The sequence below is a fragment of the Pseudonaja textilis genome, chromosome 4, assembly GCF_049901715.1.
Source record: "Pseudonaja textilis isolate UNSWEBS1 chromosome 4, rPseTex1.2, whole genome shotgun sequence".
NCBI lineage: Eukaryota > Metazoa > Chordata > Lepidosauria > Squamata > Elapidae > Pseudonaja > Pseudonaja textilis.
Window position 1 is genome coordinate 14,606,552 of NC_141993.1, and position 15,982 is coordinate 14,622,533.

At 48.0% G+C, this 15,982-nt stretch overlaps 1 protein-coding gene across 2 annotated transcripts in view; it reads left to right on the top strand.

Annotated features, from left to right (window-relative positions):
- The first annotated feature begins 2,549 nt into the window (after positions 1–2,549).
- NOLC1 (nucleolar and coiled-body phosphoprotein 1) overlaps positions 2,550–15,982 on the top strand; it is a 60,464-nt gene continuing 47,031 nt past the window's right edge. For both annotated transcript variants that reach the window (XM_087933869.1, XM_026711032.2), the window contains exons 1-2: positions 2,550–2,670; positions 4,331–4,386. In XM_087933869.1, coding sequence (XP_087789995.1) covers positions 2,560–2,670; positions 4,331–4,386 — 167 coding nt within the window. In that variant the 5' untranslated portion in view covers positions 2,550–2,559. The remainder of the gene's footprint in view (positions 2,671–4,330; positions 4,387–15,982) is intronic.

Below are 15,982 nucleotides of genomic sequence, written 5' to 3' on the forward strand. Positions count from 1 at the left end.
TCAAAGCGCTACAAACTGGAAGTCCATCGGGAGGGGACTGTTATTGCCGCCGCCGTGTGTGGGAGCGTGCATCTCAGGGACCTGAGCCGCATGACACGGGAACTGCAAGTGGGAGCGTTTGATGATTTCGAAGAACTCCTGGAACATGGTAGATTGCTGTTTTGTAGGTCTCAGTGAAAGAGTGAGCTTTGTTTCATCTCTTTTCCTTCCCTGGTAATGCGAGAGATGCTTTCTCTCTCCCCCCCCCCACCCCCAAATAATCACTGGCTGTGGCTGGGTTTGGCAGTGAAGTGCTAAAGCGAGTGAAGTGCCCCCAGGAACACCTTTCCTTGCCTGTTTCCAGGTGACGCTGGAAGAGCCCCCCCCAGCTTTTCCTCGGCTGCAGATCTGTGCCTCTAAATCCTCCTCCCGGGATCTGAAAGGAGCTCCCCCTCTCTCCCCCTCCTCTCCCCCAATTAATCACCAAGAGCAGCAGTCCTTCTGCAGGCAGATGCTGCCCACGTGGCAGCCAAGGGGCGCTGCCGCCCAAGGAACGTAAAGGCCCCTTTCTGCCTCTGTTTCTCCCAGCGGCAGTTGCCCCAAGGCCCCTCAGCTCAGACATACACACACACACACGCCCCGCCCGCTCTTCTGTCTCTTTGGAAGGTGGCAGGTGGGGGGAGGCTTCCAGCCCGGAACGTTTTATTTTGTTATCATTAAGCATTTACATTTTTGTTATAATTAAATAAGTGTGTGTGTGTGTATCATGTATGTGTGTGTATATGTATATGTGTGCGTGTGTATGTATATGCATATATACATACATACATATATATATATATATATATATATATATATGTTTTCTGAGGTTCTCGCGGGTATTTGTATGTGGATCTTTGGTTGTTCGGGTTTTCTCCCGCGTAAGATTCGAAGTATCTAGGCAACGTTTCGATGAAGTCTCATTCATCATCTTCAGGCTTCTGTCTTCGGCTCTGAGATTGACTTTAAAAATACCAGAACTATCGCCAAAACCAAACACTTCAACAGCAGAATAATCAGAGAAGCCATAGAGATAGAAAAACGCCCACACAGCATGAATAAACGAGATGACACCTCCCGCCTTCCAGCCATTTGGAAACCCGCCCTCATGAACAGACGAGTACCTAACATGAAGAATGACACCAGACCCACACCCATGAGAGCCACACAAGATGCCACCACCACACTTCCATGTAGAAAACAGACTCACACCCACTCAGATGAGACACGACCATGGACCAGAAGCCGCACTGCAGCTGCATCACTACCCACTTCAAACCCCTCCAAGCCATACACGAAGCAAACCGACACCCACTATGAAGATGCAGCACGACCACGAACTTGAAGCCAAACAGCAAGATCACAGCTCACCAACTCAAATCCCCCAGCAACTAAGACTAACCTGAGCACAACCAAGCCCCCACCTGAACAGAACACGCCTCCAGCCAATCAGAACACGGCCAACCCCCCAACCAATCAGAACACAGCCAAACCCCCTACCAATGAGAACACACCCCCACCCAATCAGAACACAGCCAAGTCCCCACCCAATCAAGTCACACCCGCACTAGCAGTTAAAAGGAAGAAGCAGCTGCAATTTCACATCACTCTGAGAAGCACAGAGCTGAAGACAGAAGCCTAAAGATGATGAATGAGACTTCATCGAAACATTGCCTAGATACTTCGAATCTTACGCGGGAGAAAACCCGAACAACCAAAGATCCATATAAATTTATATTTAACATAAAAAAATATTAAATATATTAGCTTTTTAAAAAAAATCGTATTAGTGGTCCTCAGGATTTAAAAGCATGAGATTGGTGGTCCCTGAGATCCAAAAGATTGGCGACCCCTGCTCTAAACATGTTATCGAGATTCGTTTCAGAGACCGCTTTACTATCATGGTTCATGCATGTTTTATCTGTTTTAATGGATTTGGGGTTTTTTTGTATGCCGCTGGGAGTCCACAGAGTTAGGCAGCTAGGATAAATTTCAATAAATTTCAGACCAGTGGACACATGATTAAAAGGCCTGCGGCCCACCGAGACTGGATAACAGGAGATCCTGCTTCCTCCTCTCCCTGTCATGGGAGAAGAGGGGGAAGAGAGCGGGAAGAAAATAACCCTGCTTGCTCTCCTTATCTTGCCATTTTTGCTGCGAACGCGGGTTGGCAAGAGAAGTTGTGCAGTGGGACTCCCAGCATAGGGAGAACCTCCGCTCCCCGTCGCCCAAGGACAAACGGCTCAGAAATCCAGGGGCCACAACTCAGCGGCAGGAGGAGGAGTCCCAGGTGGCCAATAGGAGCGGGGCAGAAGCTTCTCTAACCTCACCTCAGCCTGATATAACAGCTTGCCCCTCCCTTCCCAGCATTATATGCAAGTTTCGAAAGCAGCCGTTTGTTTTCTTCAGAAGGTGCTGGAGATTTTTCCCTTTCGCAACTGCAGTCGCAGAAAAGACAAAGAAGCGCCACTCTAACGTTATATCTCTAAGTTCTCCTCCCACACAGCATCCGGCGCGGCGACTGCGTCTTCCGGCGAAAAGATGGCGTCGGAGCGTGCTGTGCCGAGTGACTTGTTCCCGCTGGTGCTTGGTTTCTTGCGGGAAAACCATTTCGATGGGGCGGCGCGGGCTTTTAAGAAAGCGGCTGGAGTGGTGAGGCCAAAGTGGCGGGCACGCATGTGCATGGCCATCCTGGAAGGGCATCTTCCCACGTGATTGCAGGACAGGGAATCCCTGCCGCAGTTTCGGAAGTGCCTTTGGGAGGTCTTCGCGACTATCCGAATTGGCTGGCAGGATAGCCACGTGGATGTCTGCAGGGCAGGTGCTCCCAGGTGTAAGGAAGAAGGGAGGCTTGGAAGATCTTGTCGAGGTCGACTGCAGTCTTTTGGGAAATTTAGATGAAACCTTATGGGAATACTGTGGCCGCACGTGGCATTTAAAAGAAACGCTGCTACTCAACTACTACCTGGGGGGGATTCCTCTGGATTTAGAATGTTACACCCCCTCGTCGTCCCTGTGTTATTGCTGTCTCTGTACTGCCCTTTGCTTAGGTATATAAGTGTAGCAAATAACAGTACAGGTAGTCCTCAACTTACCACAATTGAGCCAAAAATTTATGTTGCTCAGTGAAACATTTAAGTGAGTTTTGCCTCATTTTATGACTTTTTGCCACAGTTGTTAAAGGAATCGCTGCAGTTGGTAAATTAGTAACATGGTTGTTATGTGGAACTAGTTTCCTTGTTGACTTGTCAGAAAGTCACAAAAGGTGATTACATGGCCCCAGGACACTGCAGCCATCATATATGTGAGTCAGTTGCCAAGGATCGGAATTTTGATCATATGACTATGGGGATGCTGCAATGGTTGTAAGTGAAAAATGGTCATAGTCACTTTTTTCAGTAACATTGTAACTTTAAACAATCACTAAATGAATTTGTAAGTCAAGGACTACTTGTACTATCATTAATAACTGTTTTATATATTATTTATATATCCCAGTTTCTATATTGCATAATACATTGTATAAGAAGCTTTAAAAGCTTTTATAGGAAACAATATGCACTAAATTGATCTTTACTTTTAAAACTTAATTTAAACAGAAAACCTAGAAGTAATCTTATTTCTTAAAATAGTGTTTTTAAGTGTTACCTTGCTAGATATTTCTTTCTACCAATAATATTACCAATAATAAAAAACTTGTTTTGCTGATGTGTTTAGTTTAGTAAACCAAGCAAATTATATTGTGGTCTGCTTAAAAGCATTTATCAGCGCTTGAAAATCTGGTGGCCTTCAAGTGGAATTGTTTTATTGTTAAATGCACTACAGCTAGTCCCCAACAACCACAATTGAGCCTAGAATATCTGTTGTTTAAGTGAGAAATTTGTTTTGCTCCATTTTATGACTTTTCTTGCCACAATTAAATCAATCATTGCAGTTGTTAAATTAGTAACACGGTTATTAAGTGGATCTTTGCTTGTCAGAAGATTGCAAAAGGTGATCTCATGACCCCAGGACACTGCAACCATCATAAATGTGAGTCAGTTCTCAAGCATCTGAATTTATGTGACCATGGGGATGCCACAAGGATCATAAGTGTGAAAAATGGTCATAAGTCACTTTTTTCAGTGCCATTGTAACTTATTGTTGTAAGTTGAGGACCACCTGTATTTATGGGGAGAATGCTTTGCGTAACAACTCTGTACTTATAAGATGTTTGCAAGATGACAGGATTGTTATGTGTATCTGTAACTGTTAAAATATTATTTATCTTATTTTTTTCCCAATTTTCATTTTCTTTATGATTCTTTTGTAGACTGAGCAAGATCCAAATGCTGCTTCTCTCCTTGATATCTTCAGTTATTGGCTAAAGTAAGTAGCTTCTCTTCAGGGAAAAGATTATATATTTCTGTTTTAAACAATTTAGCTGACCAGTTTAATTTTAATCAGTAACTTGCTATGAGCTTTAAGTCTTTCTGCTTTTCATGTATGTGAAACTAATAATAATTAATAGGTTGGGAGTCTAAGTGAGGGATGAGCAACCTGCAAACTTTGCAGCTTTCAGGATCCTTCTGTTTATGATGTATGAAAGTTGGCAACAGTTTTTCACCAATCCCGGAAGATAGTGAGCATGTGACATTTGTCCTAATACTTATTTCTAATAGCAGAATCTCTGAAACAAGAAAAAATTCAAGTGTGATTTACCCTGTTCATTTTACAATTGGCAGTGAATACAATAGTGTTGCCACAACTCTGGCATCCTATATGGCTATAGAAAGATGCCACAGTTGGGGCAAGATCACTGCACAGTAAGCAGATACATGGAATAAAAAGTAGCAGAACACGGAATATATTGTAGCTCAGGGTTTAACAGGATTGTGGTTGAACCAAAATTTGGAATTATATGGCTCTTCAGGAACTACAACAAAGTCTAGATGGGTCTTCCAAAGTGAATAATCCCATTACCTTCTTTGCCTGCAACTGCTATGCTCCTAGCTTAGTCTTTGACCTTTTTTCCTCCAGTTGTCTCAGCCATTTTTTTTCTGATTTTAACTGCTACATTGTGCTCCCAACCTACACCTTCCCCACTCCCAATGCTGGTTTTTTTTCCTGCTGCTATCTTGCTTGAATTCAAATACAGCAGGAACAACCTGACTGGTCTATCTACATTGCTCTTGATTATCCCAGCTCCTTTTCTTTGTGTGCTGTCACTATCTTGGTATTGCTGCCTTTGCAACACCTATCTGCACAAAAAAAGTGGATCCAAACAAAACAATTGTTCAGGCAAGGGCAAGGTATGCTCTATTTACAGAATGTTTCTTTCACACATCTTTGTAGTTGAGTAAAATGCTTTTGTTCTGCTTAACTCATGACCATTTGTTCAGTGACTAAGGTTATAACAGCACTGAACAAATTGTGATTAGGAAAAATCTCAGAGTTTCAGCCATTCCAGCACCCAAGTAAGAGACTACACCATTTCTGACAAATGGCAGTCCAATTTCTTTTTGAAAGCTTCCAGTGATGAAGCTCCCACAACTTCCGAAGGCGAGCTATTCCATTGGTTGATTGTACACTGTCAGAAAATTTCTCACTTCTAAGTTGAATCTCTCCTTGATCAGTTTCCATCCATTATTCATTGTCTGGCCTTTTGGTGCCTTGGAAAATAGCTTGACCCCTTCCTCTCTGTGGCAGCCTCTCAAATACTGGACACTGTTATTATATGTTCCCTGGTCCTTCTCTTCACTAGACTACCCATACTGAGTACTTGCAAAACTGTTCATCATATGTTTTAGACTCCAGCCCCCTAATCATTTTGGTTGCTTTTCTCTGCATTCTTTCTAGAGTCGCAACATCTTTTATAGTGTGGTGACCAAAACTGGATGAAGTACTCTAGCTGTGGTCTTACTAAAGCTTTATAGAGTGGTATTAGTACCTCACCTGATCTCTCTGTTAATGCAATTTAGGATTGCATTAGCTTTTTTGGCTGCTGCCACACATTGCTGGCTCATATTTAGCTGGTTGTCTACTAAGACTCCAAGATCCCTCTCATAGTTACTGCTGTTAAGCCTGGTTTCACCCAGTCTATATGTGTACTTTTGGTTTTTCATGCCTAAGTGCAAGACTTTACTTTTCTGTATATTGAATTTCATTTCGTTAGATAGGGCCCAGTGTTCAAGTCTGTCAAGCTCCATGTGGATCTTGAAGCTATCATCTAGGATATGGGTGTCAAACTTGCGGCATCACGTTGCCATCATGTCATGTTTCATGACGTTTTTCCCATTTGTGGAGCTGGAGTGACGCATCCAGCCCACGGGCCGCCAGTTTGACACCCCTGTTCTCCAGCACGATGATTGGAGAATCTGGGTTGACACATGTCATTCTGCCTGGAGACTGAGTCCATAATTTTAGTCATACCCCTTGTCAACTGTCACTTTCCCCAGTTCACAACTCAGTTTTGCCTGAGGAGGTTGTGGCTTGATTGGCTCTTCAATCTCCAGACAGAAGTGTGGATTCTTCAATTGTTCGTTCTGTGCTATCAGGTTAGCTTTTGCAGCGCTTTAAAACGCTGCCGAGGCTTTTTTTTTTCCTTTCCTTTTTGTTGTTCCTTAGAGTCCCTATAGCTTTCCTCGCTTGCAGCTGCTTTCTGTCAGGGAGGGGTTTTTTCCCCCCCGCGCGCTAAAGAGCTGTTTTTTTTCACCTTTTAAAAGGCTTTTTTTCTTTTTTCCGCTTAGCGGCTTTATTGATCTTTGCAGTTTGGCTTTTTAGCATCGCTTGCGTTAAGGAGGCTAGTCTGGAAGCCTCCTTTGGCTTGGCCATCCTCTGCTGTCAGTTTGGCTTTTTTTCCCTGACAGCTTCAGAGCTACAGGGACAGTGTGCTGGCTTGCCACCACAGCCCAGCCTTCTTTAGTCCCATTCAGCAGCAGTCAACGAAGGGGCTAAAGTGCTGTCAAGAGGGCTGATCCGTTTCTGATGGCCAACAGCATGGCAGGGCAGAAAGCCTCTTCTTCTTCACCTCCCAGCAAAAAAACCAGCTCCAGAAGAGGCAAACCAGCCAGCCAGGAGGCTGCTGGAAAACTCAAGGCGAAAGCCCTTCACTCCAGGAAACTTTCCAGAGCTGAAGAAAAGGATATGGACAAGAGAATGAGAGCTCTGGAGAAACAAATTCCCAGAGCACAGCAGGAAAGTATGCCAGCTCTTGCCTGGTCTGAAGCAGTCTCCACCTCCCCCCAGGTTTGCAGACTACTGTTGCAGTTCCTATGAGCTGGTCACCAGAGGGCGATAGGGAACATTTTTTTATATTTCCAACAGAAGGTTTAATTCAAACTGAACAGTTTCCCTTTGACTGTAGGGCAACTGTAGGCCCTGATCCCCAGTTTAGGCAGAGATCTTTAGCCCCTGAAGCTCCCTTTACTCCAACTTCAGCAGGTTTCCCCCCAGCTGAGAGGCATGAATCTGGACTATCTGAGGAACTTAAGGTCCTCATTTCACATGCGATCTCCCAGGGTGTGGCCAATACCCTGCATCTGGGGAACAGGGCTGCTTCTGTCTCTTCTGAGACACATTCCCAGCAACCTCACCATTATTTGTATGCCAGAGAGGCTGAGCAATCACATAGGTCCACATCCCCAGCTCACTCATTTAGGATAGAGCCTCTGTATTAGAGGAGGTGGAGTTGGGTCAAGGTTTCTCTGATGATGAACTCAAGATGGTTCCTGATGCCCTCCTTTTATGGGACTCTTCCGTCCAGCGCTGTTCAGGTCCCTCCTTCATAAAGCCAAGGCCACTGCCCAAATTGGGAACCCTTCATCCATACCCGTGGAACCTTCGAATCCTCAGGTGTTAGACAAGGCTGAGTTCTCTGAACCAGTCATTACGCAGAATAACATCCCCTGTCCCAGGTTTTTTCTTGATGTTGTTCAAAGGCAGTGGAGCCAACCTGGGACTTTTCCCAAACTAGGCAGTAATGATAGGAGGCACTTCAATGTGGCTCCTTCCTTGTCAGATACCTTGGAGTTACCCTCACTGGATGATCCTCTGGCCTTTCTTGTTTCCCCCTCAGCAGTCTCCGGGGACATGGCTGAGGCCTTAAAGGCCGAGGATAGAAAGGCGGAATTGAATTTCCGCTGTACACACTTGAGTTACAGGCGAGAGTTCCCCCAGAGGAGACATGCATTCACCAAGACATTAACAAACTGGTGGCAGCAGCTGAGTTTTCGACTGATTCCTCATTGCATGCTGCCCGTTTCTCCTCTAGGGCTCTCGCCTCTAACAATACCTCCCGTAAGCTCTTGTGGCTTCGTCAATGGCAGGCGGATGCAAAGACCAAATGGAAGTTGGCTTCTGCTCCTACGTGGGTTTGACTCTCTTCGGAGAGACCTTGAACCCATTTCTGACAGAGAACAAGACAAGTGTAAAGCCTTGTCCTCTGTTACTAGGAGAGCTGATGGGCGGGCTTTGCCGTATGGGCGTCGGCCTTCCTTTTGCCAATCAGACAGTGTTGCTGATTCCTCCTTCTCAACGTTCTTTTCCCCCCAGGTCTGACCAACAGGACAGACCTCCCTTCCGGGATAGGTTTAGACAGCAACAGCATCCTCAGGCCAAGCGGCCCTTTTGTGGGGGAGAGGGGACGTCCCTTTCGCCGCTTCAAGTGACTGCCAGAGCTCTCCACCCATTGGCGGGTACCTAGGTGTATTTGCCCACCAATGGGAAAGGATGACTTCAGACTTGTGGGTTTTGAACACTCTAAGATTCGGCCTAACTCTGGAATTTTTCTCCATTCCTTCGAGGCACTTTGTCCATTGCCCCATCTCCAGAAACACTGCCAAGAGAGATCTCATGGACAAGGCGATCCCACATTTCCTAGAGAACCAGGACATCGAGCCAGTCCCGGAAGATCAACGTGGGCACAGATTCTACTTGATTGTCTTCCTTGTTCCAAAGGCCTCGGGGGGATGGAGACCAATTCTGGACCTCAAAAGGTTAAACGTCCATTTGACGTAAAAGAGGTTCAAAATGCACTCTCTGCAGTCAATCTTGGACAGCATCAGAGAGGGCGACTTCCTGTCATTGATCAATTTGACGGAGGCTTATCTCCACATCCCCATCCATCCCCGGCACCGATGGTACCTGAGGTTCTGTTACTCGGATCTTCACTTTCAGTACAGAGCTCTATCGTTTGGTTTAGCCTCAGCTCCCAGGTCATTCACAAAGATCCTGGCAGCACTGGCGGTGTACCTCAGGTCCATCCCGGTGCGTCTCCAGTGCTACCTGAACGATATTCTCATCCAATCGTCCTCGTCCCAGCTTGCCCAGCAGGATCTAGAGACTACAATCCGTGTTCTTCAGGAACACGGATTCTCCATAAACTTTCACAAAAGCCACCTGGTTCCGACCACTTGACTGCTCCATTTAGGAGCAGTGATAGATGTGCAAAGTCTACCTTTCCCAGGAGTGACAGGACAGTATCAAGTCCTTGGTCACTCAAATCAGGACAGAACGCTTGGTTCCATTGTTAGTTCTCTCTCAACTCCTGGTCTCTTGCATAGCCATTGTTCCATGGGCCAGATCGCACCTAAGGACTCTGCAATGGTTCCTCCTACCATTCCAGAGGAAAGGGAGCAGCAATTCCAGAGCCAAGGTCAGGGTCCCATTAGAGACTCTCAGGTCCCTCAGTTGGCAGGTGTCCCCAGCGATAGTCTGGGAAACACTATTCAAGGAGCGCAGCCATCTGACCTTGATCATAGATGCCAGCCTTTTCGGATGGGGGGTGGCATCTCCAACAACAGTTGGCTCAAGGACAATGGTCTCAGGCAGACCTGAAGAATAACATCAACTGGCTGGAGCTCCAAGCCATCCATCTTGCGCTTCGTCACTTCGAAGCCACGGTAGAGGGACAACACCTATTGATTTTGACAGACAATGTGGCCGCAAAAACGCATATTAACCATCAGGGGGGCACCCATTCGAGCTCTCTCATGCGCGAGGTGGACCAATTATTTCTCTGGGCAGAAACTCGCCTGAGTTCCATCAAGGCGGAACACATCTCGGGGTTGGCAAACATGCAGGCATTCTCAGCCGGAGCACGGTGGACCACTCAGAGTGGCGACTGCACCTGGACATCTTCTGGGAATTGTGTCAAAGGTTTGGCCATCCAGTCTTGGACTTATTTGCCACCCCGACGAACTCACAACTGCCCAGATACTTCACGAGGTTTCAAACCCTGGGTGCAGAGGGAGTCAACACCCCCCCCCCACTGTTCTTGGCCCAGGGGACTGTTGTATGCCTTCCCTCCTCTCCCCATCATACAGAGAGTAATCTGGAAACTTCTCATGGAGCAGGCGGAGCTCTTGTTGATCGCACCCCATTGGCCCAGACAACCCATGTTTTGCAGACCTCGTCAGTCTCTTTGTGTCCCAGACTTGGAGAATCCCTCAAGACAGGATCTCTCTCAGCCAGGGGGGCTTGGTCCATCCAGAGCCTCAGTGGCTCCAACTGACCACCTGGCACTTGAGATGGGGCTCCTGACAAGGGACAACTTCTCAAGGGTGATTCAGACGATACGTGCTTCCAGGAGGCCTTCCACCAACAGAATTTACAATTCTACTTGGAAGGCGTTCTGTAGTTGGTGTGTTAAGTCAGGTCTGGATCCCACAGCAGTCTCCATCCCTCAGATCCTGGACTACTTACAAGAGGGTCTGGATGAAGGGTTAGGCCCTAATACTATCTGAAGACAAGTAGTGGCCTTGTCCTCAGTATTGACTTATGGGGATTTAGACTCCGTAGCGCACCATCCTGTCATGCGTTCCTTTTTGAGGGGGGAGGCTAATTTAAAGCCACCTGTTCACAGGTATCCAACCTGGGACTTAGCTAAGGTTTTACATGCCCTTACCCTTACCACCCTTCGAACCTCTCACGTCTACGAGTCAGCAGTTTTTGTCCTTTAAAGTCACCTTTTTAGTAGCCATCACATCGGCCAGGTGAAATTCAGAACTAGCTGCTCTCTCTGTAAGAGAGGAGCTCTGCAACTTCCACGCAGACAGGGTGGTTCTACATCTGGATCCCTCCATCATCCCCAAGATCAACTCCTGGTTCCACCGGGCCCAGGAGATAGTGTTGCCAAACTTCTGTCCAGCTCCTTCCCATCCACTGGAACAGAGGTGGCATACTCTGGATATAAGGAGGGCCTTATGCAGGTACATAAAACAGACTTTACCTCACAAAAAATCCGAATTGCTGTTTGTCTCATTTCAACCTTCCTCTCTGGGTTCAAAGGTCACTCCATCAACCATCGGCCATTGGATAAGGGCGTGCCTTGCAAAGGCCTGTGAGACATAGTTGATTCCAGCCCCCAGATGATTGACTGTTCAGTCGACTCAAAGTGCTGCCACCACAGCCGCATGAGCGACGCAGGCTTCGATCGAGGAAATCTGTAGGGCAGCAACATGGTCCTCACCATCTCCCTTTGTGTGCCGCTATAAGTTGGATGTTGTAGAGCGGCGGTAGGGACTGAGACGGACACAGGCTTATGTTTAACAGAGGCTTTATTCGGGTGAATAAAGGGTCGCCGCGGCTGCCGAGGCTAACTGGCAGTCAGCTGGCAGCGACAGCTGATGCTGTTTGACAGCTCCTTTTATAGCCGGCTGTCAAACGGCGTCAGCCATTGGGAGCGGTCGGCGCTTCCGCGCAGGCAGTGGACCAGAGAGAGGATTTGTCAGTCAGTGAACACAGCACTCCTTTCCACTGGCCAGGCGCATGCGTAGTCCTGCAGCCTGGTAGGTCGTCTTCGCTCACGGCCTGATCGTCGCAGACCAAGGGGCTTGTCAGCAGGCAAAAGGTCCCTTGCTCTCCAGAAGTCGCTTGGGGATCCTCGTTGGCCTCCAGGAGCCCATGTCCGAGTGTCCGGCTGCTGACCAGGTAGGTCCCTCCGATCGGCTCGCTGCGGGGATGGCTCCGGATTCGGCCGGTAGACTGGGTCGTCAGGCGGGGAATTGTTCGCAGCTGCTGGGTAGACCGGCTCGCTCGGCTGGTCGGCTTCAGCAGGCGGTTGGTGGACCAGGCCATCTGGCAAGTCGGCTTCAGGTGGCTGGTAGACTGGTGCGTCTAGCGGCTGGTAGACTGGGGTGTCTGGCGGGTAGGCTTCGGCCAGCGGCTGGTAGACCGGTGCGTCTGGCGGTCCCTGGGAGTCAATGGCAGTTGGTCTATGTGCCGGCGACACACTCAGCCATCCTCCAACAGGATCCTGTAGGACTTGGGTCCTGTAACAGAAACTATTTGCCCTGGAAACCAAAGGGGGTGCCCTGCATAGTTCCTGGCGTATACCAGGTCTTGCAGAATAAATTCCCTGGCATGGCTGTCAGAGCCCAAGGGTGTGCCAGGGGCATAGTGGGGGTGCAACCTGTCCAGGGTGGTCCTGAGGCGTCTGCCCATCAATAGTTCAGCAGGGGACTTGGTGGTGGTGGTGCATGGAGTGGAATGCTGACTGAGTAAGTAAGTGGACAGCTTGGAATGCCAGTCTGCTTGGCCAAACTTTGCCAAGGCTTCTTTTATGTATCTAACAGCCCTCTCAGCCATCCCATTGCTTGCAGGGTGAAAAGGGGCTGTGAGGGCATGCCTGATGCCCAGGTTGGCTGCAAAAACCCCGAACTCACAAGAGGTGAACTGGGGGCCATTATCTGAAATCAAGGTGTCAGGGAGGCCGTGCGTGACGAACAGTCTGGTCAGGGCTCTTGTGACAGCCAGCGTAGTTGTGGAGTGAAGCAAAACCACATCAATCCATTTAGAGGACAAGTCTACTATGACCAGGAAGGTCCACCCATGCACAGGGCCAGCCAGGTCAACATGCAGTCAGGACCAAGGGGCCCCAGCATCCTCCCATTGAGTTGGTACAGCTGTTGGAGGTGCTGATCTAGTTGCCTGGCAGGGCTGGCACGTGCTTACCCATCTGGAGATCCGGGCATCCAGACCTGGCCACCATATGTAGCTGCGGGCCAGAGCCTTCATCCTTACGATGCCTGGGTGGCCTTCGTGAAGGGCCTTTAAAATTGGCTCTTGAAGTGTGGTGGGGATGACCACTCTTGTCCCCCATAGCAAGCAACCCTGTAGTGAGGATAATTCTTGCCTGCGGGTCTTAAAAGGCATGAATTCAGAGGTGTACTGAATTTCAGGCCACCCCCTCCCCACCCAGTCCAGGACTTGGGAGATTACCTTGTCCCTTCTGGAGTGGGCAGCAATGTCCTCGGCTGAGATTGGTAGGTTGAGTTCATCGCAATCAAAAATGGCGTGGATTGGAGCGGGGTCTTCCACTGGTGTTGGCAAGGGACACCTGCTGAGGGCATCTGCATGGCACAGGTTCTTCCCCGGGCGATGTACCAGCTTATATGAGTAGGTGGCTAGGAACAGGGTCCATCTGGTCATCCGCGGGGACAGTACCTGTGGGGTTTGCTTGTCTCTTGCTAAAAGGCCTAAGAGTGGTTTGTGGTCTGTTATAAGTTCAAAGTAATGACCATAAAGGAATTCGTGGAATTTTTTTACAGCAGCTACTGCTGCTAAGGCCTCCTTGTCAATCTGACTATAGTTCCTTTCTGCTGCAGAGAATGTTCTTGAGAAGAAGGCAATTGGGGCCTCAGAGCCATTAGGCAGCCTGTGGCTGAGTACTGCCCCTATGCCAAAGGGGGAAGCGTCTGCAGCTAGAACCAGGGGAAGCTGCTAGTTAAACTGGACTAGGACTGCATTTGAGGTTAGCAGGGATTTGACTGCTTGGAAAGCATTGGCTTCTCTTTGTCCCCAGTGCCAGGGGGCTTTTTAATCTAAAAGTCTATGTAAAGGTTCAGCTATAGAAGCCTTGTGTGGAAGGAAAGCTGCATAGAAATTCAGGAGCCCTAAAAAGGCTTGTAGTTCCGTTTTGTTAGAGGGAGTAAGTGCCTCATGGATTGGCCCTTACTTTTGTTTCTATAGGATGAATTCCAGAGGCGTCAATTTGATAACCTAGGAAGTCCACTTGCTTAGTGGCAATGGTGCACTTATCTTTTTTTAGTTTTAACCCATGCTGCCTAAAGCGGTCAAAAACAGACCTAACCCTAAGTAATAATTGTGTTTTGTTGGTGGCAGAGACTAAAATGTCATCAAAGTATGGGACTACCCCTGGGAGTCCTTGGAGGATCATATCCATCAGGGACTGGAAAATACCTGGGGCTACACTAACTCCAAATTGTAAACGCTTGCACCTAAAAGCACCCCTGTAGGTAACTATTGTTTGTAAGTCAGCAGTGTGACTGTCTACAGGGAACTGCTGATATGCTTGGGACATATCTAGCTTTGCAAAAATCGTACCTGGCTCAAAAGAGTGCAACAGGTGTTGAATTACAGGGACTGGGTATGCACTAATTTGGAGAAAACGATTGAGGGACGTTTTATAGTCTGCGCAGATTCTCACACTGCCATCTTTTTTAAGGGGGGTGACTATGGGGGTCTCCCATTTTGCAAAATCTACTTGTTCTAGTACCCCTTGCTTAATTAGCATATCTAGTTCCAGATCCAATTTAGGGCGAATGGCAAAAGGGACTCTACGAGGTTTTAAACTAATGGGGGTGGCTTGTGGACTTACATCAAATGAGATGGGGTACCAGAATAACATCCCAGCTCATTACTGAAAACATCAGCATAGTCCTTAAAGAGGGCGTTTACCTCAGTATTCACCACAGCATGAATACCAGTTACACTAAGGCCCAGGGCAGGGAACCAATCTAGCCCAAGCAAGCTGGGAAGGGCACCATCTACAACCACCAGAGGCAAGTGGCCTCTAAAGTTCTGGAATTGAATTGGGAACTTGCCTTTCCCCAGGACTGGAATGGTCTTTCCCTGATAGTCTCGAAGAGTCAGGTGGCAGTTGAGCAGCTTCTTCTTGGAGAGTGTAGGGAGCAGCTTCTTCAGGGTGGCCCACGAGATGATGGAGAGGGCAGACCCGGTATCCACCTCCATCCGATAGGGTTTACCTTCTAAAAAGACAGAAATGCTAATTTTGTTAGACCCAGGGGTGGTATTATCTGAGTGGTAACAGATATAGCAATCCTCAACTTGCCTTTGGAAGGAGGAAGCGGCTTGAGGTCTTTGAGGGAAGGTTTTTTTCAGCTTGGCAAACCCTGGCTATGTGGCCTTTTTTCTGGAAGTTTAGGCAGATGGCGTTTCTGAATCTGCAGGTTGACCTGGGATGTGCCCCCCCCCCCACAGCTCAGACAATTAGGTTGCTGTCTGGCTGCTGGGTTGGTGTTTTTCCTTGGCATCTCTGGGGGTGGGGGTCTTGGTTGTCTGAGGCGGTTTACATCTATCGGTTCCTCTTCTAGGGATACCTCATCAAAGTGAATGGCAGAGCTCCCTTGCTTTATGGGGTTTCCCTGAATCTCAGCTCTGCAGCCTGAGCTTCTTCAATGGCTAAGTTTAGGGTTAAATCCTTTTTTGCTAACAGACACCTCTGTAGCTTAAGGTCCCTAACCCCACCTGCAATTTAGTCGAGCAGCATGTCTTCCAGGTAATCCCTAAACCCACAGTGTATGGCAGCTGATCTTAAGGCTGCCATATACTGACTAACTGTCTCTCCTTCAGATTGGACTCTTCTTCTAAAAGCTAGTCTCCTAGCTATTTGAGAAGGTTTGGAGGAGTAGTGGTTGGATAGGATTCCCTGCAGCTCCTCCCAGGGAATGGCCTTCACAGAGCGTGGGGACACTAATGCTGAGGCTGTGTCAAAAACTGCAGCCCCACAGAAACTCAGGAAATAGGATCTTTTCCTTAGGTCAGTGGCGTCTGTCAGATCAGTAGCGTTTAGGAAACACTCAAACCGGTTCATGTACGACTCCCACGTCTCGCCCCTCGGCTGGAAGGGAGGGAATGCCGGGTTTGTACCCATCTTGGAACGACAGTGTTGTTTTCCTCAGCTGACGGGGCTTTAATTCACGCCTTTAAAAAGGCGCTCGCG